Raw genomic sequence first — 22957 nt, 5'->3', positions numbered from 1 at the left:
TCCCCTGAGAACTGGGCAGGCCTGGCTCCAGGGTCTCTGGCCTCCAGGCCTGAGTTGTCTCTTGAGGGCCCCAAGGTCTGTCCTTCTCCAGCCTCTTTCTGAAAGTTCCTGGGGCGGGTCATGGTGTGGGGCTGCTCATCCCCTGTAGGAGGAACCGGGGAGGACACTCAGCGTGCACATTTTATCTGAGCGCTCAGGGATTTTCTTCAATTTTTTTCATCATTTCCACTCTCCATTCTTTTCAACACTTGTATTATTATTATTAACTATTTGGAATCTCCTGGTTGATAGACTCAGTTTCTTGTAGGTCTTTTCTCTGCTTGTCATTTCTTTTCCATTTACATTATTATTTAGTGGGAGTGAGACTTTGATATTCCAGTTCATCTACTCATTTATTCATTTCTATGATTAAAATCTCTAATTTTCAAGAACTCTTATTCTGAGCACCTGAAATTTTATAACATCTTTTTTCTTTTTCCTTTTTGTTTTTTAGTACTAGAAAGTAACCAAATTTCCCTAAATATGCATAGGGAGTCTACATCTAAATGAGTGTGTGAAATCTGTGCAGGAACCCAGGGTGAGCTAAGGAGTGAGATGGGGTCCTGGCACCCCAGGAGAGAGGAGGGGATCATATGGCAAGGACAGGGTGACTCATGACAAAGGTCTGATATTCCGGCCTCCCTGGTGGCGCAGCTGTTGAGCGCTGAGCACTAAGTTGCAAAGCTGCCTGCAGCCTCTGCAGCGCCAGATCGATCCCTGGCTGCTCCCAGGCCACTGGAGGAGGGTCCCACATAGCGCACAGACCTCTCCTGCTGCCCACTGCTCCCCACAGCAGTGTACTTCGGTCCCTCTGCCTGCTCTGCTCCCCGCTCTGGCTCTGGTGAATTCTCTCACCCTCCTGCGCTTCTGACTGTACCCAGTGCTTGTATAAATAAATAAAATAAATCTTTAAAAAAAAAAAAAGGATATGTATATTTAAAAAAAAAAAAAGGTTTGATATTCTATGTTTGCCCTGACATAGTAGGTTTCTCAGATACAAAGCTTGTTTCTGGTAATAAGCCTAATTTTGGGTAAGGCCACCCATTTTCATACTAGGTAGTTATAGATGTGGTAACCGTTTCTTAAGATGAACCTCTGATGATCCTCAGATGAAAATAATTCACGTGCCTATTGGCGTATCTGGGGGACACCTTTCTGAACATCTTGGGGAGGCCTGTCCTTCAGCGCATAATAAATGAGGGAAGAGCAGATGAGGGGGAGGACGGAGCCAGGACCAGGCTGTAGATTAGGCTACAGGCCTCTTCAGTATGGTTGGGTGCTGGGGCAGGACGTGGAGGGGGGCTGAGGGCAGAGGTCACAGGCTGGTCTATGGGGCCAGAGCACATGTGTCAGGGATAGAAGTGACAGTTATGGGAAGAGATAAAATCTTTTCCTTATGCTTAATTTGTTTCTAATATATATATATATTTAACATCCTTTGATACTATATTGATAGTAGTGGTCGGGTCCTATTAGGGCTCCTGCTTCTCTGCGTTCACAATAAACACGCTCCTTCCTCCCAGCATGGGGCTCAGGTCGGGTTTACACGTGTCTTTGTCACCTTTACTCAGCATCCATCTCTCCTGACAGTGCAAGCTCCACGTCTCCAGGGTCCTCTCTCTGCTCCCCATTGTATCTGCAGGGGAGGCAGCTTGGGGAGGCAGGAGCCAGCCAGGGAGAGGGATTCTGGGACGTGAAGAGGAAGCAAAGGAGAGAACACTTGGGAGATGCTCCCTGGTTCACTGAGAAAAGCATTTCTCAAAGTGTGGTCTGTGGAGCCCTTGAAGTCACCCAGAACCTTTCATGGGGTCCATGAGGTAAAACTAGTTTCAAAACATCACCTAGACACCATTTGTCTTTTCACTATTTGGCATTTGCTGAGGTAAAAATTCATAAGAGTGGAGCTTATAGCACCACTGCAGAAGTAGTGATTCTTCACCAGCACTTACCTGCAGGAACAAAAATCAAAGCCAGTTTCACTTGAAAATGTCCTGGGAAAAGCATTAAAAGTTATCTTCATTATTGCATCATCCTCAACTCCACATTTTAAAATATCTGGTGTGCTGACCTGGAAGGACACACAGAGCACTCTGAGGCATCCCAAGCCCTGTGTCCTGAGGAAAATATTTGTATGAGATGAATTAGACTCTTTTTATTTGTGGGCAACACCAATCTTACCTGAAAGGATGAATGACACAAACTAAGGTTATTTAAATTTGGGTAATTAGCAGACACTTTCCTCAAAATGAGTGTCTGTTTCTTGAAGAAAATCAACAATGGCAAATGACAGTAACTTTGCCTGATAAAATATAAGCTCTCAGAGAAAACCAGAATTATGAAAAATTGAGTGCATCACTACTTGACAATTTATAGTATGAATTTTCCTTTTGGGATTTGTGATTAAAAATAAAACATTTTTGATCATTTGATTCCAGTGTAATTAACACTAAAAATCTATGTAACTTAGTGAAACAATGTATCACCTTAAAAAACCATACATTAGCACAAGTCCCAACCAATATGCAAGAGAGGCCTATGGAAATGTAACAGAATAGGAAATATTCCCTGATATTATTTCAGGTTTCACTTTGCAAATAACCTTCGAGAAACTACCACCTGTACAGTTTTAATTCACGCTGGAATATTCACAATTACCTGAAAACGCTGCTAGTTTCTTCATTCCTCCAGGCTGCTGCTTCTCCCAGCCCAAATCCACTCCTCCCTAAGGTGGGGAAGGGAATTTGGAGCCTCCCCTTTCTGTGGATGTCACACTGTCACAGCATCATGTCTCCCTCTCACAGGCTCTGTGGGGTGGTGCAGCCTTGATGACCCCACACTCACCCCCATTCTCTCTCCCCATTTCCTGGGGGTGTCCAGGGAAGACAATCAGCATCATCCTGCTCCAGTTACAAAGTCTCCAAGGACCCTCCTGGACTCCTTCTCCCCAGGCCCCTGGAAGGGAGTGTGATGCCCCTCACCCTCCTGCTGCTGCTCTGGGGGCCCCTGGCCCTGATGGAGACCCGGGCGGGTGAGTGCGTGTCCAGCTGGACACTGTTGCTCCAGGAGGGAGGAGCAAGGAGCCCCCTGCGGGTGCAGGACCCCAGGAAAGGCTCATCTCCCCAATCTCTTGTTCCCCTTCAGGCCCGTTGTGTTCTGGCCCCTTCTGTCCCTCCCGCCTCCCCTGAGTGCTCTGGTCCCCTGAGTCTGGGCCCTTCTTGGCCCACCCCCCTTTTCACTCTCACGGCCCCGCCCCTTTCTCCCCTCCAGGCCCATCTCCCTGGGCCCTGGGCCCGCGCTGAGAGGAGGGTCAGCCCGGGTCTCCCCTCCCGCCCCCAGGCTCCCACTCCCTGAGGCTTTTCTACACCGCGACGTCCCGCAATGGCAACGGCAACAGCAAAGGCAATGGCAACCACAACCACAATGGGGAGCCCCGCTTCATCGCCGTGGGCTACGTGGACGACACGCAGTTCGGGCGGTTCGACAGCGACTCTCCAGGCCAGAGTGTGGAGCCTCGGGCGCCCTGGGCGGAGCAGGTGGGGCAGGAGGACCTGGATGAGGAGACTCAGAACCAAAGGGACAACGTGCTGTGGTGCGAAGCGCTCCTGAGGGACCTGCGTGGCCGCTACAACCAGAGCAAGAACGGTGAGCCTCATGGAGCGGGACCAGGGTCAGGTCACACCCCCATTCCCACCTTCCCACCATAAAGCCGGGGCGTCCTGAGTTTCAGGGTCCACTGACCCCTCGAGGCTGATGGATCTGCCAGGCCCCTCCCCGGGGAAGGGACTGTCCTGCCGGCCCTTTCATTTTCAGTTTATGTTTATTCAGGGTGAGAGCGCGGGGTGACCGTGGGTGACCTTGGACTGACCACAGGGGTGGGTTGGGTTTCAGGGTCTCACACCCTCCAGAGGATGTTTGGCTGTGAAGTGGGGCCAGACCTGAGTCTCCTCGGTGGGTATGAAAAGTTCGCCTACGACGGCGCGGATTTCATCTCCCTGAGCGAGGACCTGCGCTCCTGGACCCCCGCGGACCCGGTGGCTCAGATCACCCAGCGCGAGTGGGAGGCGCAGGGGAGGGCCGAGCGCGTCAGGCACAGTATACATGGCAGGTGCTTCCAGTGGCTCCTCAGATTCCTGATTTTGGGGAAGGAGGTGCTGCAGCGCACAGGTAAGAGGGGCCACAAGGCCTCTGACCTCCCCTCTCCTGGTGCCCACAGGGAGATTGGAATAATGGGCAGAACAGCACCTGCTTTCTGGGCAGAGAGGGAGAGTCCCCTGGGTTTCATGTTCTGTGCTAGAGAGAGACTCGCCCAGAAGACACCACTTTTCTGGACAGTTAAAGACTCCAGTCTCTCCTGAGGGAGGGAGGCCATCCTGAAATAACTCTTCCCTGGATCCTTGTGACCCGGCAGCCATCCTGGGAACCATGAGTTTCTCCTCAAGGTCTTGTTTTTGGTTTGAGAACAGTTTGGATCTGACTCCTGCCTTTCTGTGTCATCCACCGTCCACCCAGGTCTGTGTTCTCCTTAGAGACCTGCATCCTCCTACTCTGAGCTCTCACCTGAATATTCCAGATTCTCCAGACTAGGCTGGTTTCTAAGTTTTGTGCTTCCTCCCTCCAAACCAATTGTCATGTCCATTCTGAGGATGGTCAGTGAGGCTGCTTCAGTATCCATAGAGGAAACCCAAAGTGTGAATTTTTGACCATTCTCTTCAGATCCCCCCAAAACACAAGTGACCCACCACCCCACCTCTGACCAGAAGGTCACCCTGAAGTGCTGGGCCCTGGGCTTCTACCCTGCGGACATCACCCTGACCTGGCAGCAGAATGGGGAGAACCTGACCCAGGACACAGAGCTGGTGGAGACCAGGCCTGGGGGGAATGGAACCTTCCAGAAGTGGGCAGCTGTGGTGGTGCCTTCTGGAGAGGAGCAGAGATACACGTGCCATGTGAAGCATGAGGGGCTATTGGTGCCTACAGTCCTGACTTGGGGTAAGGAGGGGGACGTGGGCACTGAGCTTCTGCTCAGGGGCATAAGGAGCCCTTCTGGAGACCTTCAGAGGGTCAGGATGAGGCCTGAGGCTCAGGGTCTCACCTTCCCTTCCCTTCCAGTGCCCCCTCCTCAGTCCTCCATCCCCACTGCGGGCATCATTGCTGGCCTGGTTCTCCTTGGAGCTGTGGTGGCTGCAGCTGTGTGGTGGAGGAATACGGGGTCAGGTACGGAAGGGAGTGGGGGAGCTTGTCCACTGGGGACTTTCGTGTCCCAGAGAGAACTTGCCCTTCCTGGTTACTAGAAAGTCTGATCCACACACGTGTTGCCCAGTCTGGAGCTGATTGCGAACACTCACTCTTTGTAAAGCACTTACGAAAATGAATCACCAATTGTTCACCTTATAACTGTGGTGATGGGGATCTGTTTCCCAGGAAATGTCACAGGGGAAGGACCCTGCTGAGGAGAGACTCCAATTCCCTTTCATATCCATTCTTCATATATCCCAATCCTGACCTGGGTCTTCAGTCACAGTTCTAGAAACTTCCCTCTCACCTAGACTTGGGAATTCCTTTAGGACTTGTCACCTGACTCCTCCTTTGTCTCACATGATGTTTCTTTCCACAGGGGGACACACAGTCAGCTACAGTCAGGCAGCAGGTAAGTATGGATCAGGGGTTGGGTCCTGAGCCCCTGAGGACAGTGTAGAGGGAATTTTAGGGAGAGTCACCCTCATCAGTTCCTCTGAGGGTCTCATCTCTGGGCGCTGACCAGGTCTCTTCTATGCTTCCTCAGGCAACAACAGTCCCCAGGACTCTGGGATGCCTCTCATCCCGTGGGGTACCCCAGAGAATGGGGCCAGGTTGTGGGGAGCTGTGAGTGGGACAGTCTTAGGATGCAGTGGACTATTGAGAATGTTATCACTTAATGTAACTCACCCGAATTTCTGTAGTATTATTTTCCATCGTGGAATGAGCGCTCTGCCTTGTGTGAGACTGGATGTTATAGGATTTCTCTCACCCCCATTTTGTAACTTCAGGATCCTCTGCTTTATTTAATTTTATTTGTTTTCTAGCTGTCAGTGAGTGATAGAAAATTTTTTATTAAATCTATTTATTTATTCTCTTACATCATTGTTAATTTTTGTATAATATTTGATTTCTCTCTCAGGTGTAGTCCTTATAGTTCTCTCACCACCATAGCACCCATGATCCATCACTACAGTCCCTTGTGCTCTTCCCTCCCCTGTTTGGAACCATCTCTCTCCCTTTCCCCTGCTGTATGCCTCAGATCTAGGATCAGGCTGCAAGTTTCTGTATATCCCACATATAAGGGAAACCATCTGATATTTATTTTTTCCTTCTGACTTATCAAGCTCAGTATCCCTTCCTGCCCCATCCATATTTCCCAAATGGCATGAGTTTATGTTTTTGATCACTGAGTAGTATTCCACTGTATATATGGACCACACCTTCTTGATCCATTCACAACCCCCTGATTTAAAACACAATGATACCCTGAAGCAAACGTTCCCAAGCCTGCTGCTTGGGGGACAGTATTGCTTTGATTCTGCTGCTTGCTGGAGAGGAGAAGTGCTGGGCATATTGCACTGCTTGTCTGAGGTGGTAGCCATGACTCCTTTGAACCAATTCCTGAACAATGAAGAATGATCCCACTGAGTCTGCCGGTGTGGCAATTAAATCTTTCACTTTCTGCTTCTCTGAGTGCCCTCTGATTTCTCTCGGAAAATTGCTGTGAGGTTTTTGTTCCCTGATCAGGACCCTCCAAAGCCAGTGGCCCCTGGACTGGGGCGGCGTCCACATCTACAGGCCTAGCACAATCCTGGCTTTTGGGGAGCAATTCAGGTGGGTTTTAGTACAAAGAAAACTCAGATGCCAGCCTAGTGCCAGAGGCCGTCCCCCCACGCCACAGGGACCGCCTTGGGCCCCCCACTCCTCGCCCAACGCCAGGCAGAGCTCCTCCTCCTGGTAGCCCTCCTGCTCAGCCAACTTCTGCCAGCAACTACCCAGGTCCTCACCGCCTGGGATGCTGGGGTCCCTAGAGAGCGGCCCCCAGCACACAGTATGATGCCTACGCAAAAAGGCAGCAGAGGTCTCACAGCCGGGGTTCTCAGCCTGCAGGTGCCAGTTAAATTGTGTGAGTCGCAGATCTGGCCTTGGTGGCTCTGCAACTGCCGACTCACCTAGATGAGGTGGCCTCGCTGCTCCAGAGTGGCCAGGTGCACCGCCGCCTCGTGCTGCAGGCGCTACACCAGCTCCTCCTTGCCCAGTACCGCCATCCCCTCATCCGTCAGCTCCTCCACAGTGAACGCCTCGGGCACCCATGGTGGCTCAGCTGAGACATCACCTGCTGCCACTGTGGCCTGGAGCCCCCAGTGCTCAGGCTCAGGGCCTGCCCCGGCAATTACACCTGAGTCGAGATGAAAGAGGGCTTGCGTCAAAAATAAAGGAGAATATTCCATTGTGTATATATACCACATCTTCTTGATCCAGTCATCTATTTTTGGGCATTTGGTTGTTTCCAGGTTTTACCTATTATAAATAGTGCTGCAATAAATATAGGGGTACACGTGTTCTTTTGAATCAGTGTTTCTGTGTCTTTTGGGTAGATCCCTAGGAGTGGAATTGCTGGGTCATATGGTAGCTCCATTTTTAGTAGACTGAGGAAGCTCCAGACAGCTTTCCATAGTGGTTGGACCAGTTTGCACTCCCACCAGCAGTGCAGGAGAGTTCCTTTTTCACCACATCCTTGCCAACATTTGTTGTTGCTATTTTTTTTATATGTGCCATTCTTAATGTTATTCAGCCATCAAAAAGATAAACTCATGCCAATTGCAGCAACATGGATGGAGCTAGAAGGAATTACGCTCAGTGAAATAAGTCAGCAGGAAAAAGAGAAATATCGGATGGTTTCACTTATAGCAGGAATATAGGAGAACCAAAAAAGACACCAGTGTAAAAAAAATAATAGCAATAAGAACACAACAAAACAAAAACAGGCAATTATAAACCAGAGACATCCTGCAGGGGAGGAGGAGGGAGAGGGATCAGAAGGAGGGAGGGAGGAGCACAGGGGACTGAGGTGATGGTGCACAGTACATTGGGGAAGGAAATTCTATGGGGACTACATGGGGTTGGGGGGAAGCAAATATTGTTTAAAAATGAACAATGATGTAAAAAATAAATAATTTAAAAATAATTAAAAATATATAAATAAATAAAATAACAAATTAAAAAAAAAAAAAGGCGACAACACCAGAGGAGTGATGGTTCCTACCAGATGGATAAACTTTTGTCCCTTCAGTTTGCTTCTTCAGGTGCCAGATTTGTGTACAGCACACGGGCTCCTCCCTTTTAAGGACCTATAGGTGGACTTCACAAAAATCAAGCCTTGCAGAGGCTACAGATATCTGCTTGTTTTGATCTGCACCTTCTCTGGGTGGGTAGAGGTGTCCCCTCCAGAATGGAGAAGGCCCAAGAGTCACCAAAGCTCTTGTAAAAGAAATAATTCCTAGATATGGGGTCCCAGTGACTACTGGCAGTGATACTGGCCCAGCCTTTGCTGCTGAAATCACCAGTCACCTGACTCGCTTACTTCACATTACATGGAATCTTCCCGCCTACTGGCCACAGAGTTCAGGGACAGTAGAGCGAGTCACCCGAACCATTAAAACGACTCTGGGAAAGTTTTGCCAGGAAACAGGTTAGCCCTGGGTGGACCTTCTCCCCTTAGTGCTGCTCAGAATTCGGTGCACTCCTGGTGCCAGTGGCTACACCCCCTTTGAGATTTTGATTGGCCGGACTCCCCTGTTGTGTCTGTGTGAGGGGAGACCTCAGACACACTGGCGAACTGGGACTAAATCGGCAGCTGCAGCTCCTTAGTAATGTCCTACACAAAATTAATGAAACTGTCATCCAGAGGCCCCGTTCCTCCGGAATCCCCAGTTCATCCCCACAAGCCTGGGGACCAAGTCTGGGTAAAGGACTGGAAAAAGAGCCACTCAAACCTGTCGGGTGGGGCCCTGTTCTGTCATCCTTACCACCCTACTACTGTCAAAGTTGCAGGTGTTACTCCGAGGGAACAAGACTCCCCAGATACGCCAGCTCGCCAGAGACGTCGGAGTAGTGGACGGCATACCCGAACCCTGCACACCAGCTCAGACTGACCCTGCGAGGAGACTCCAACCCAACACCGTGACCTGCTGCAGCCCTGCTCCAACCACAGCCCGGAAGCGGGTTGGCCTGCGCACGGCGGAAGCCCGAGAAGCATCACAGGCGGAATGCTTATGGGCTGCTGGGTTGGACCCAGTGGTGGCTGCTTCTCTTGTTTCCCTTGGTGGGACAGCATCACTGCACTGTGCCTTGCTCACGCCTGTCCTGGGTGCACTGGTCTCCATTCTTGTGATGCTCAACCTTGGGCCATGGCTTTTAATCTGGCCACACGTTTTATCCAGTCCTGTTTGGAGGCTACTAAACTCCAAATGTTAGACAATATGAGCCCTTAGGCTTCTTTCCTGCTGCTTGCTATGAGTCCAGACCTTGATACTCCCTAGCACATAGTAGGGGCATCAAAAGGGGGGAAATGAAACAGAAAGTTTCCCAAGGCTGCTGCTTGGGGGAGTCTCCTGCTTTGTTTCTGCTGCTTGCTGAAGCGAAGAAGTTGCTGTTTGTGCTGCACTGCTTGTCCGTGGTGGTAGCCGTGACTCCCTTGAACCCCCTTCCCAAACTATAAAGAATGCTTATGCTATGGTGGATGGGATAGCAAGTTTCCTTATATAAACTGTGTAAAACCTTACCATTCTTGGGCCTCCCCTGGTAGCGCAGCGGTTGAGTGCTGGGTTGCGAAGCTGCCCGCAGCCTCTGCAGCGCTGGTTCGATCCCCGGCCACTGGGTGAGGGTCCCACATGGCACGCAGACCTCTCCTGCTACCCGCTGCTCCCCTCAGCAGTGTATTTCGTCAGTCTGCCTGTTCTTCTCCCAGCTCTGTCTCTGGTGAATTCTCTCACCCTCCCACGCTTCTGACTGTATCCAGTGCTTGTATAAATAAATAAATAAATCTTAAAAAAAAAAAAAACCTTGCCATTCTTGTTCTTGGTTGCTCAGCCCTTTGGGGAACATTCCCACTGAGCGCGCTAGTGTGACATTAAATCTCTCTCCACCTCTCTGAGTGCTGTCAGATTTCTCTGGGAAATTGCTGTAACAAAACCACTTCATGTCTGTGAGAATGGCCTATATCAGAAAGACGAGACATTAATAAGTGCTGGCAAGGACATGGCAAATAGGGTACAGTCCTACATTGTTTATGGGAATGTAGATGGGTTCAGTTTTTGATGGAAACAGTATCAAGGTTTCTGCAAATAGCCAAAGCTCTCCTGACTAAAAAGAAGAATGGAGGCATCACACTCCCAGACTTCAAACTGTACTCGAAAGCCATGAAAATTAAAACACTATGATACTAGAAGAAAAACAAAAGCACAGACCAATGGTATTGAATAGAAAACCCAGAAATAAACCCACATATTTATGGACAACTAATCTTTGACAAAGGAGCAAAGTATAGGCAATGGAACAAGGACAGTTTGTTCAATAAATGATGCTGGGAAAACTGAACTGCTACATGCAAAAAATGAAGCTAGACTACTACCTCACACCATGCACAAAAACCAACTGAAATTTGATAAAAGAATTCAACATAAGACCTGAAACCATAAAATACATAGAAGAAAATATAGGCAAAATACTACATGATATAAATATCCATCACATCTTTAAAGACACAACCCAGAAAGCAAAGAAAGTAAAGGAAAAGATAAACAGCAGGGATGACATCAACCTAAAAAGCTTTAGTACAGAAAAAGGGATATTAACTAAAACAGAGATTCTTCTGATTGGGAGAAAATTTTTGCGCACAATGCAACTGGTAAGAGACGATCACAAAGATCTACAAAGAGCTCACAGGACTCAACAAAAATAAACAATCCAGTCAAAAAATGGGAAGAAGAGCTAAAAAGACTTCTCCAAAGAAGAAATGCAAATGGCCAACAGGTATATGAAAAAATGTTCAACATCACTTAAATCAGGGAAATGCAAATCAAAACTACAATGAGATACCACCCTAAACCAGAGAGAATGGCACATATTTAAAAAACAGGAAATATAAGGGGGGTGGGAATTGTATGGGGAATATAACCAAGATGAAAATGCATATACTGTGCAAAAATGAAAATGTATACATTGTGCAAAAATGATGTAAAAATATATAAAATAAGTAAAATATTAAAAAAAAATAGGCAGCAACAAATGTTCACAAGGATGTGGAGAAAAAGGAATTCTCCCACAGCTGGTGGGAATATAAACTGGTCCAACCATTATGGAAAACTATGTGGAGTTTCCTCAAACTACTAAAATGGAGCTGCCACATGACCCAGCAATTCCACTCCTAAGAATCTACCCAAAGGATACAAAAGCATTAACTCAAAAGGATACCTGCCCCCCCTATATTTATTGCAGCAGTATTTATGATAGGTAAGATGTGGAAACTCAAATGTTCTAAAATATATGACTGGATCCAGAGGATGTTGTATATATACAATGGAATACTATTCAGCAATCTAAAAAGATCAGCACATGCCATTCTCAACATGGATGTAACTAGAGGGGATTATGTTCAGTGAAATAAACCAGAGAGATAAAGAAAAATATTGGTTGATTTCACTTATAGGAGGAATATAGGGGAATCAAATAAGGGACCAGGAAAATAAATAGCAGTAGTAATAAATAAAAAACCAAAATTAGCAGAAAACTATAAATCAGAGACATTTTGCAAGGGAGGAGAGGTAGAAGGAGCAAACCATGGGGGAGAAGAGTAATAGAGACTATGGTAATGGTTCATGGGTGAATTGGTGCTGGGAATTTTATGGGGAATACACCTGAGGAGAAAGCATACAAGCAGACATTGCACAAAAATTACGTTATATATATATATAAAACAGTATTGAGGTTTCATAGAAGATTAAAAGTGTATCTGCCATAGGGCCCAGCATGTCCCACTTCTATGTATGTACCCACAGAATATAAATACAATACTGTGAAGGACAACTTGCACATCCATGATCACTGTAGCACTAATTACAATATCCAAGCTATGGAAACAACCAAAATTCCTGAAAACAGATGAGAAATCAAGAAGAAGTGGTATATAGATAATAGAATACTACTTATCAGAAAAACATAAACTCATGCCATTTGGGGCAACATGGATGGTGCTAATTGTAATGAGTCCAAAGGAGAAAGACAAACATGTCATTCATATATGGTATAGAGAAGCCTAACGAACTCAAAAACTTACCCTTGAATCCCCTAGGCTGAGCCTATTGCTTCCCAGGGCTGCAGACCAGCCTAGGCTTCCTGTCCTGGCAGCACTGGATGGTGGACGGACCCTCTCTAATTTGGCATTAGACCCATTTGATGACAAAGCCTGACTCCCGCTGACTGAGTCCCCCATTGTGTCTTGTTGCACCTACACCACCACGAGATCCTCCATCCACCCCTATTTGCTAGAGCTAAAATGGATCTTGTACTCGATGTTGCAGATAATTGTTTTTTTATATTATTGACATCTTCCAACAAACTGTCATTGTCCGGGTTGTAAGAAATCTTGGTGCTTTTATCCTTTATTTCCTCTTTGCAACAATGAGCTGTTATTTTGTCTGTAGTCATTCCTTAACTAACCACCCACAATATTTATAGAATCAAGTCTACTGAGAATCATGTTTACTGTTACATCATTACCATGGATTAAGTATTCCCACCATTTCACTGTTTCTGTGGAGCTGAGAAGATGCAGCAAATTATATGACAACCTAGGAGAGTTTCCAAACAGCTGGATTCAACTCACTATTCCTGTGTGGTCCTTCCTCTTTCTCACCAATGTGCTAATCTACTGGATTCACAGAGGCCTTCACCATAGACTTACAGATATTCGAATCCATGAACCTCATCTCTGGAAGATCCTTCTTCACCTGCAAGTCATGGGTTTCACCCTGTGGATGGCTTTCTTCAGAGTCTACCTTATCATCTCTACCCTTTCATCTTTCCATTACATCAGCTGGTTTATTTAGACTGTACATCTCGGTCAATGTCTGCACAATTTTCGTTCATGACAATGATTTCTGTCTCCTTGAATCTTAAGGCCATTTATTAATGACTCAGCTCATCATACAGACCATCACCTCTTCTCTAACTAAAACTGTGGACAGTATTTTACATTGCGGGGTAGAGTTGGAAGCTCCTTCAAGAATCCTTCCTCCTTTGAAGGGAAGAAGGTGACAGAAAAAAGCACAGCAGCCAGCAGAAACTTGTTGTAAAAAATAAATTACTCAGTAGAGAGTTTACAAAGACTGAGCAGATTATTGCCTGATTATTAAATATTTTTTTAAGATTTATTTATTTATGCATACAAGAACTGGAGTACAGGCCAGATGTTTGGGAGCATGAGAGGATTCACCAAAGACAGAGTGGGGAACGTACAGGCAGACTGACTGAAATACACTGTTGGGGGGAGCAGCAGGAAGACAGGAGAGTCTGCCATGCCATGTGGGTATCTCCCCCGCTGGCCAGGGTAGAACCCTTGCTGCAGAGGCTGCGGACAGCTTCACAGCACTGTACTCAACTGACTGCGCCACCAGGGAGGCCAATTATTAAATATTATTAATGATAGAAAATAATCTACGTCCAGCCAGGAGAAAGCAATGTAGCATTTGAAACTCTGCATTCTCAGCGCCATAACAAGGAACATGGGTACAGTGACAGATGGTGCCTGGTGTCAGGAGTGAGCTCTGTCTTCCCTGCTGGCCCGGCAATGACCACCTGTAGTACATTGTTCAAGGGGAAGAGTCAATGTGACAGCAGGTCTGATAGAATCTGTAGTGACTATGCAAATGAACTTCCCATATTTCATATGCCCCCCACCTATTCTCTGGGACATTGTTAAATGTTACATTTTACTGATGAATAAATAAACTGGAATTTAAAAAATTGATACTACTGTGATTTATCAGATGTGGGATTATTTAATTTAACATTTTGATGTTTATTTTTAAAAACCATTACTTAATAAATGTAAAATTATGTGAATGTAAATATATTTAGAAAGGGAAATATGATGCCCAAGTAATATATTTCACTATTTTTTTAAAGATTTATTTATTTATGCATGCAAAAACTGGGGTATGGGCCAGAGGTTTGGGGGTTGAGAGGATTCACCAAAGACAGCGAACAGTGGGGAACAGAAAAGGCGGACTGACTGAAATACACTGCTGAGGGGAGCAATGTGTGTCACGTCCATGGCTGGGGATTGAACTCGTGCTGCAGTGGCTGTGGTTAGCCTCACAGTGCCGTGTCTTAACCCCTCGCACCACCAGGGAGGGCTTTCATATTGTTTAAGTAAACTGAGGCACTACAGTTTTGATTTGTTTCGAAGTCAAAAATCTACAACTTTCTATGAAGGGTAATGATGGCCACGTATTTAGCCTTGTCACTGAAGATGAGCATCGAAATTATCATCTTCCCACTTTTTTTTCTACTTCCTCTGCCAAAAAATCTAATAAATAGGTTCATATGTTTTAACATAAATATATTGGAGAAACATGGTTTGCAAACTATTAGCTATTTATGTGAAACCAATGAAAGTTGATTATGACGATCAACAACACACGCTCACACACACTGACTTTTTTTTTTTAAAGATTTATTTTTATTTATTTATACAAGCACCGGGTACAGTCAGAAGCGCGGGAGGGTGAGAGAATTCACCAGAGCCAGAGCAGGGAACAGAACCGGCAGACTGATGAAACACTCTGCTGAGGGGAGGAGCGGGCGTGGCAGGTCTACAGGCTATGTGGGACCCTGCTGGTGGCTGGGGATCAAACTGGCGCTGCAGAGGCTGCGGGCAACTTCGCACAACCCAGTGCTCAACCGTTGTGCCACCGGGGAGGCCCCCCACACTGACTCTTGAAGTCTGCATGTAGAGCAGCAGCTACCAGAGAGGCAGGGAGAGGGTGACCACAGAGCAGGGAGGGAGCACAGTGGACTCTGCTGGAGGACTGTGGAGCTCAGGTGTAGGTGTGCTAGAGTGACAGCACCTGAGGGGGGACCCTGCCCTTCTACACAGTGTAAGTAGTGATGTAACTGCTCGCCCAATAAAGATCCTCTGGTCTCTCTTGCTGCAAAGGGCGTTCTCCTGTGTCTGGTGTCACATTAGCACAATGTGAGGAGGTGGGGAGACTGGCCCAGCCCTGCCCACCAGGCCCCTCCCCACACTGACCTGTGTCTCTCCCTGATGACTTTCCTGCTCCAGCAAAGGTGGGGCTCACTCCACCCCTTCCTGGACTTTGTGTTTTCCTGAGGAATAATGTCCACTTCCCTGTTGAAAATAAACACCCAGACATAAACTGGTTTTTTTCTGGGTTGTTTTATTGATGTGTTAATTGAAAAGATTCCTAAAATTTGACTGGAAATAAGGAGGAGCCCTGAGGCCCAACCAGAACTGCAGGTTTGCTGTGCTGAGTCTGTGCAGGTGGGGGCGGGAGAGGCTGTGAGAAGCCGAGGGGGACAGGGCTTGTGTCCAGTGGGTGCTCAGTGTGTCATGGGCTTTGAGGTTGTCACTCCTCAGGGGTCAGACCCCACCTGGGCCTGTCCTGTCTCCAGGATGTGGGTAGCGGCTGCATGTGGCTGGATCAGGCTACACTTAGACAGGGCTGTGCCCTCAGGCCTCAGTGTGTTTATGTTTCACTTCTTTGGGTTTTTTGGAGCTCACCTGTTCATTTTCATGTTCATGGATCAGGCTTAGGCACCCGCGATTGTCCCCACAAGGCCCAGGGCTGCCCCTTCTCACAGGAGTCTGTTGTTAGAGATGAATTTTCAAATGCATCCTGGTGTAGGTAAGAAAGTGGAGAAGGCGACCCAGAGAAGGTGCGTGGGGACAAGGAAGAGGGCTTCTCTCTTGCCATGGACAGTTGGGCCTCACCAGGACGTTACCTTTGAGAGAAGACCTGATGGACCCTCCATGTCCACAGGGTGTCTGCGGAAGCTCTGTCCAGGCAGGGTGACCTCAGCCCAGATGCACCAGGACAGGGATGTCTGTGTGTCAGAGGCTGTGGCTGGAGCAGGGGTCACTGAGATGGGAGTCTGTGCACCCACATCATGCAGATGTTGAGGATGTTGGAAGGATTTTGCCTTTTCTCTGAGTAAGACGTGGGGTCACACGACCTTTCTGGACAGAGAACACCTATGTCAGGGCCTTTTAGGAGCATCAGCTGTAAGGTACAGGTGTGTGGGAGGAGAGAGCACTTGGAGAGAGATGTGGGGACGACACAAGAGAGGGCCGAGACAGTAAAGGCATGCAGCACCATGTGGGTAACTCCCAGGACTGGGATCAAACTCTTACTGCAGGGCTGGCCATAGCTTGATTGTGCTATGATTTAACCCTTGCACCTCCAGGGAGGCTCACCTTGATGGTTTGTTTATTTTTAACTAGTTATTTATTTATATATATTTTGCATCATTTTTTATTTTTGTACAATGTTTGCTTTCTTTTCTCAGGTCTATTCCCCATAGAATTCCTACCACCAGTTCTCCCGTGCACCATCACCATAGTCCCTTGTGCTCTTCCCACACTTGTTTTGATCCCTCTCCTTCCCCCTCCCCCTGCAGAATGTCTTGGATTTATAGTTGACTGTTTATTTATTTTTTTTTTTTGTTATTTTTTTCCCAATCCCTTATTTGGTTCTCCTATTTTCCTCCTATAAGTGAAACCATCCGATATTTTCCTTTTCCCTTCTGACTTATTTCACTGAGGGTAATCCCTTCTAGTTGCCATCCATCTTGCTGTGAATGGCATGAGTTTATCTTTTTGGATTGCTGAATAATATTCCATTGTGTATATATATACACCACATCTTCTTGATCCAGTCATCTATATCTGGGCATTTGGATACTTTCCAAATCTTATCTATTGTAAATAATTCTGCAATAAACATAGAGGTGCAGGTATTCTCACAAATGAAGGAGCACCAACATATATAAGACAACTATTTTCAGCTCTGTAAATAGATTAGAGAAAATACAAATGTAGTAGGAGACTTCAACACCCCACTCTCACCAATGGACAGATCAATGAGACCAAAAATAAACAAGGATTCTAGAGCCCTAAATAAAGATCTAGACCTCATGGGTTTAACAGACATCTATAGGACACTGGACCCAAAAAAATCTGAGTACACATTTTTCTCAAGTGCACTTGGATTATTCTCTAGAATGGATCACATATTGGTTCACAAGATAAACATCAACAGAAACATTAAGATCAAAATCATTCCAACAATCTTCTCTGATCATAAAGGAATCAAACTAGAAATAAACCATGAAAAGAAAGGAGGAACCTGCCACTTCATGGATATTGAACCCTACACTACAGGAAGAATATTGGATTAATGAGGAGATCACTCAGTGTAAAGGGTGTTTTGTTTCCATTTGCAGCCCAAAGAGCCAGACCCTCATTTACACCACAGTGTCGGTGAGAATTGTTCATAGATTTTAGTATTGTCCTTTGCGCAGGCTCAAGGAAGAAAATTGCCCCAAAACAAGGTGGGTACAATCTGAGCACTTTTGATGGTCATTTCCATGGAAATAGTTTGACTGTCCCATCACTTTACAAAGGTATGTAGTTTACATGCTGTTATATGAAATGATTTGTGTTTTTATGCCTTCAAATATCTAAAAAAAGTTGATGATTTGAAGTTTAAGGCTTTTAGTTTCTGACTTGTGTGTTTTATGATAATAACTTGTTATATAATGTTAAAGTAGGGCCTCCCTGGTGGCGCAGCAGTTAAGCTCTGGGCTGCGAAGCTGTCCGCAGCCTCTGCAGCACCAGTTCAAGAGTCCCACATGGCGCGCAGACCTCTCCTACTGCCCGCTGCTCCCCTCAGCAGTGTACTTCGGTCCTTCTGCCTGTTCTGCTCCCCGCTCTGGCTCTGGTGAATTCTCTCACCCTCCCACACTTCTGACTGTACCCAGTGTTTGTATAAATAAATAAATAAATCTTTAAAAAAAAAAAAAAAACAACCTCAAATAGCCAAAGCTCTTCTGAAAAAAAAAGAAGGGAATGGAGGCATCACACTTCCATACTTCAAACTATACTACAAAGCCATAATCATCGAAACTGCATGGTATTGGAACAAGAACAGACACACAGACCAATGGAATCAAATAGAAAATCCAGAAATAAACCCACAGATTTATGGTCAACTAATATTTGACAAAGGAGCAAAGAATATGCACTGGAGCAAAGAAAGTTTGTTCAACAAATGGTGCTGGGAAAACTGGGTTGCTATATGCAAAAGAATAAAGCTTGACCACTACCTCACACCATGCACAAAAGCCAACTCAAAATGGATTGAAGAACTAGACATGGGCCTCCCTCGTCGTGCAAGGGGTTAAGCACCGCACTATGAAGCAATCCGTAGCCTCTGCAGCATGAGTTCGATCACCGGCCCGCCAGAGAGAAACCCACATGGCAAAGCATGTCTCGTCTGCTGCTCCCCTCAGCAGTGTATTTCCATCGGTCTTCCTGTTCTGTTCCCCACTCTGTCTCTGGTGGATCCTCTCACCCGCCCCCCGCATCTCTGGCCTGTACCCCATCTTTAAAAAAAAAGAACTAGACATAAGACCTGAAACCATAAAATACATAGAAGAAAATATAGGTGAAACACTACATGACATGCACATCAAAGACATCTTTACAGACACATCACCCAAAGCAGTGATAGTGAAGGCAAAGATAAACAGCTGGGACTACATCAAATTAAAGAGCTTCTGCATAGCAAAAGAGACAATAACAAAAACAATAAGAAACCCCACCGACTGTGAGAACATTTCTGCACACAACACTAATGATAAAGGACTGATCACAAAAATCTACGAAGAGCTGATGAGACTCAACAAAAACAAAGTAAATAATCCAGTCAAAAAATGGGCACAAGAGCTAAAAAGAAACTTCTCTGAAGAAGAAATGCAAATGGCTAACAGGCATATGAAAAAATGTTCAACATCACTTGTAATCAGGGAAATGCAAATCAAAACTACCATGAGATACCATCTTACACCAGTGAGAATGACACATATTAAAAACCTAGCAACAACAAATGTTGGCGAGGTTGTGGAGAAAAAGGAACTCTCCTGCACTGTTGGTGGGAGTGCAAACTGGTCCAACCACTATGGAGAGCTGTGTGGAGATTCCTCGACCTGCTAAAGATTGAGCTTCCATATGATCCAGCAATTCCACTCCTAGGTATTTACCCAAAGGACACAGAAACGGTAATTCCAAAGGTCACCTGCACCCCTATGTTTACAGCAACACTAATTGCAATAGCTAAGCTATGGAAACAACCCAAATGCCCAAAAATAGATGACTGGATCAAGAAGATGTGGTACAGATACACAATGGAATATTACTCAGAAATCAAAAAAGATAAACACATGCAGTTTGCAGCAACATGGATGGCGCTGGAAGGGATCATGCTCAGTGAAATAAGCCAGAAAGAAAAAGAAAAATACTGGATGGTCTCACTCATAGCAGGAATTTAGAAAACCTAAATAAGGGATCAGGAAAAAGACTAATTAATACAAAGTGAAAATCAAAATCAACAAGAAACTATAAACCAGAGACACACTACAGGGGGAAAGGAGGGGAGAGGAAGGACTAGGGTCCAAATAAGGGGGGGGTTGCAATTGTATGGGGAATATAACCAAAATGAAAATGCATATGGTGTGCAAAAATTAAAAATGATGTAAGAATTACATAAAATAAAATATTAAAAAAATTATTTTTATTTATTTATGCATACAAGAACTGGGGTGTAGGCCAGAGGTGCAGGGGGTGAGGATTCACCAGAGACAGTGGGGAGCAGAGCAGGTGGATCCAATGAAATATACTGCTGAGGGGAGCAGCGGAGGAGACAGGAGAGGTCAGCTGGGCCTTGTGGGTCAGCTCAGTGGCCGGTGATTGTACTCATGTTGTAGTGGCTGGCGAGCAGTGGCTGGCGATAGCTTGATAGCCCTGAGACTTGAACCCCTGCCCCACCAGGGAGGCCCATGTCATTATTATTCATAAGTATTATTGAAATGATTAATTACTGTAGGGTGAATGGTTCAGGCTTTTCTGCCCTGCTGAGATTAGGATTGCCCTGCTGATGGGGCACCTGCATTTGTTACATTGTTATAGTTATATTATTTACATCTGTGGGCCTTGACTGCAGTATTGAGGTATTTCCCTAGGAGAAGCAGAAGCAGGAGAAAGAAGGGGAGAAAGAGCACCAGAGAAAACCAGAGTGGAGAGTTGCTGGGGGCTTAGAGGCCTCCCGGCACCCCTGCCTGAGGTGTACCTGGCTGCTGCATTACATCTAAAGCTCACTAAAAGCCTGAGAAAGCCACCCAGGGCTCCAGGACGCCTCCTTTATCCTGGTCTGCTCGGATCATAGATGAACCAGCACTGTGGCCATCCTGCCACTACAATCACCACCTTACAACTGACACAGAGCAGCTCTACTGCTCATGGCCACTCTGGAGGCAAAGGGAAAAGTGTGGCATCTCCTCCTCAGGAGAGGAGTGGGTCTCAGGAGGGGGGGTCTGTGGGTCACTTGCCCCCTTGGATAGAAGAGCAGCTCTAATGGGCCCTGGGGTGACCTTACTCCCGTGTCTGCAGCGTCCATGTGGGGAGAGGGGTCTCTAGGCATCTCTGCCCTTAATGTCCATCCTCACTGTCTGTGCCTGCAGAGGCCGTGTCTGCCTTGTGTGGACGCTGGCTGTGCAGACGACTGATTGGAGGCTGGCGTGGAATGTGGTTATGTGATCTTGCCCCAGAAATGGGACAGGAAGACCAACCATCAGTGTATACCATTGGCCTTGCAGAGAGCAGGGCAGGGCACTATAAAGCAGCCTGGCTTGGGTTGGCATCAATGCCAGTGAGGACAGCTGACAGTAGATTGCAGTGAAAAATCAGAGCAAGGCTGAGCAAGTGGCCCCTGTATCCACCATAAAGGTGTCTCTCTCTCTGTTATTTATGGGGTTACCAAGGCTTGTCCTTAGAGATAGTACATGGGGGAGACTGTCTCACCTCAGGGCTCCTTTAGAGAAGGTCTTTTCCTCTTGCACTGGGGTCTTCCCTGTCAGAGGCAGCTTATGGTCTGTTTGTCCTGCAGTCTGGCCTGTGGGTTGGGCAGCCCCTGCCTCTGTAGAGAGTGGGACAGTCCCTCAGCCAGCGCCCTGTGTGATGGCACAGAGGGCATTGCCCTGGGCGCTCTCTTTGGATGCTTGTAGCTGAAATGGCCTGGTTGCTTCAAGCCCTTTTAGAGAGACAGAAGATTGACATTAGTTTCCCAAAGTCCTTGTGTTTCACTTGGTCTCACTGAGAACAAAGGCAGCTTCCCCATCAGCTGCTGTGAGTCTCTCACTTTATTCTCCAGCATTTTCCCTCCTACCTCAGTTGTGGCGTTAGAATTGAAATTTATACTCCCAACTTTCCCCAGGATTTCTTTGTTCTCTAGTTTATGAGCTGGCCATGCAGGAGCTCAGAAGATCTGAGGACACAGTCCAGGGATGAGCAGTGGAGGCCTCATTACCCACCTGGAAGAGAATGACAGGAAAAGCACCCCCTTTTTTGTCATCTCTGACCTGTAGCCAAAAGGTACCCCTTTTGTCTCAGAATTGTGGGGGAATGTGCCCTCTACCCACCAGTTGGAGGGGAGAGATCCCATGGATTAATCCCCTGTACCCATGCCCAGCATCTCTCCTCCTGTCCCTACTCCTTTCCAAGGGTCTGAACACACAGTCCGGCACCTGCCTGGAGGGCAGGTCTCAGGGGCTGGTGAGACACCAGGACACGGAGGAGGAGCCTTTCCCAGCTTCCAGGACAATATCTGTGGTGACTGAATGGAGGAGCAGGGAAACCAAGGAGGGGATCCAGGGGCCAGTCCAGGGGGGACAGAAAATCTGTGAGGCCAGACTGGTACAAGGTAGTTTTGATGGTTTTGTTCTCAATTTGTGTGAGGAAATGTGACCACAGACCAACATTTTTTTGCAAAACTGTGGTAACAGTAACAAACTACAAGCTAAACTTTTCTGTCAAGTTCATTTCCTCAATATTCATGGGCAGATGCTTACCACCGCAACCCCCTACCCCCCCGGGGAAATTCTTCTCTATTTGAATCTCAGAAAGCCAGACACCCACTTACACCACAGTGTCAGTGCGGATCATTTATGGATTTTAATATTGTCCTCTGCTTAGGCTCAAGGAGGCAAATTGCCCAAAAACAAGCTGGATACAATCTGAACAATCTGGATGGTCATTTCAGCCAAAACCTGGGAAATAATTTGACTGTTCTACCACTATATAAAGGTATGGAATTTTTATGCTGTTATATGAAATGATTGTTATTTTTATGTCTTCAAAAATTAAAAAAAAGTTTATAGTTGATTGGATGTTTTAAGGCTATAAGGTTTCTGGCTTGTGTATTTTCTGTGAATAACTTGTTGTAATGTTAAGATGGTATTCATATAAAGGAATTGATATGATTTGGGTGACTGCATCCAGGATAATTATAAAGTGAAATCATTATTTCCTTGTCTTTCTTTTTTTATTAAAGATTTATTTTTGTTTATTTATGCATACAAGAACTAGAGCATAGGCCAGAAGTGTCAGGATGACAAGGGTCACTGGATGCAGAGCAGGGGAGCAGAACAGGCAGATCTACTGAAATGCACTGCTTGAGGGGAGCAGCAGGCAAGACAGGAGAGGTCTGCTGTGCCTTGTGGACAAGCTACCTGGTTGGGGATCAAATTCATGCCATTATGGCTG

At 46.4% G+C, this 22957-nt stretch overlaps 1 protein-coding gene and 1 pseudogene across 1 annotated transcript; both read left to right on the top strand.

The window, feature by feature from the left end:
- The first annotated feature begins 2966 nt into the window (after positions 1-2966).
- On the top strand, positions 2967-8594 carry LOC119252182 (patr class I histocompatibility antigen, A-126 alpha chain-like). The gene is made up of 7 exons (XM_054698636.1): positions 2967-3067; positions 3376-3681; positions 3928-4203; positions 4753-5028; positions 5149-5253; positions 5654-5686; positions 8351-8594. The coding sequence occupies exons 1-7, from the start codon at positions 3007-3009 to the stop codon at positions 8467-8469; spliced, it is 1176 nt and encodes a 391-aa protein (XP_054554611.1). The 5' UTR covers positions 2967-3006; the 3' UTR covers positions 8470-8594.
- Positions 8595-12645: 4051 nt separating this feature from the next.
- LOC119251317 (lathosterol oxidase-like) lies at positions 12646-13337 on the top strand (annotated as a pseudogene).
- The last annotated feature ends 9620 nt before the right edge of the window (positions 13338-22957 follow it).

The sequence above is a fragment of the Talpa occidentalis genome, unplaced genomic scaffold (assembly GCF_014898055.3).
Source record: "Talpa occidentalis isolate TD23 unplaced genomic scaffold, MPIMG_talOcc4v2.1 talOcc4.2, whole genome shotgun sequence".
NCBI lineage: Eukaryota > Metazoa > Chordata > Mammalia > Eulipotyphla > Talpidae > Talpa > Talpa occidentalis.
Note: the sequence above shows the minus strand (reverse complement) of the source record. Positions and strands in the feature narration are given on the sequence as shown.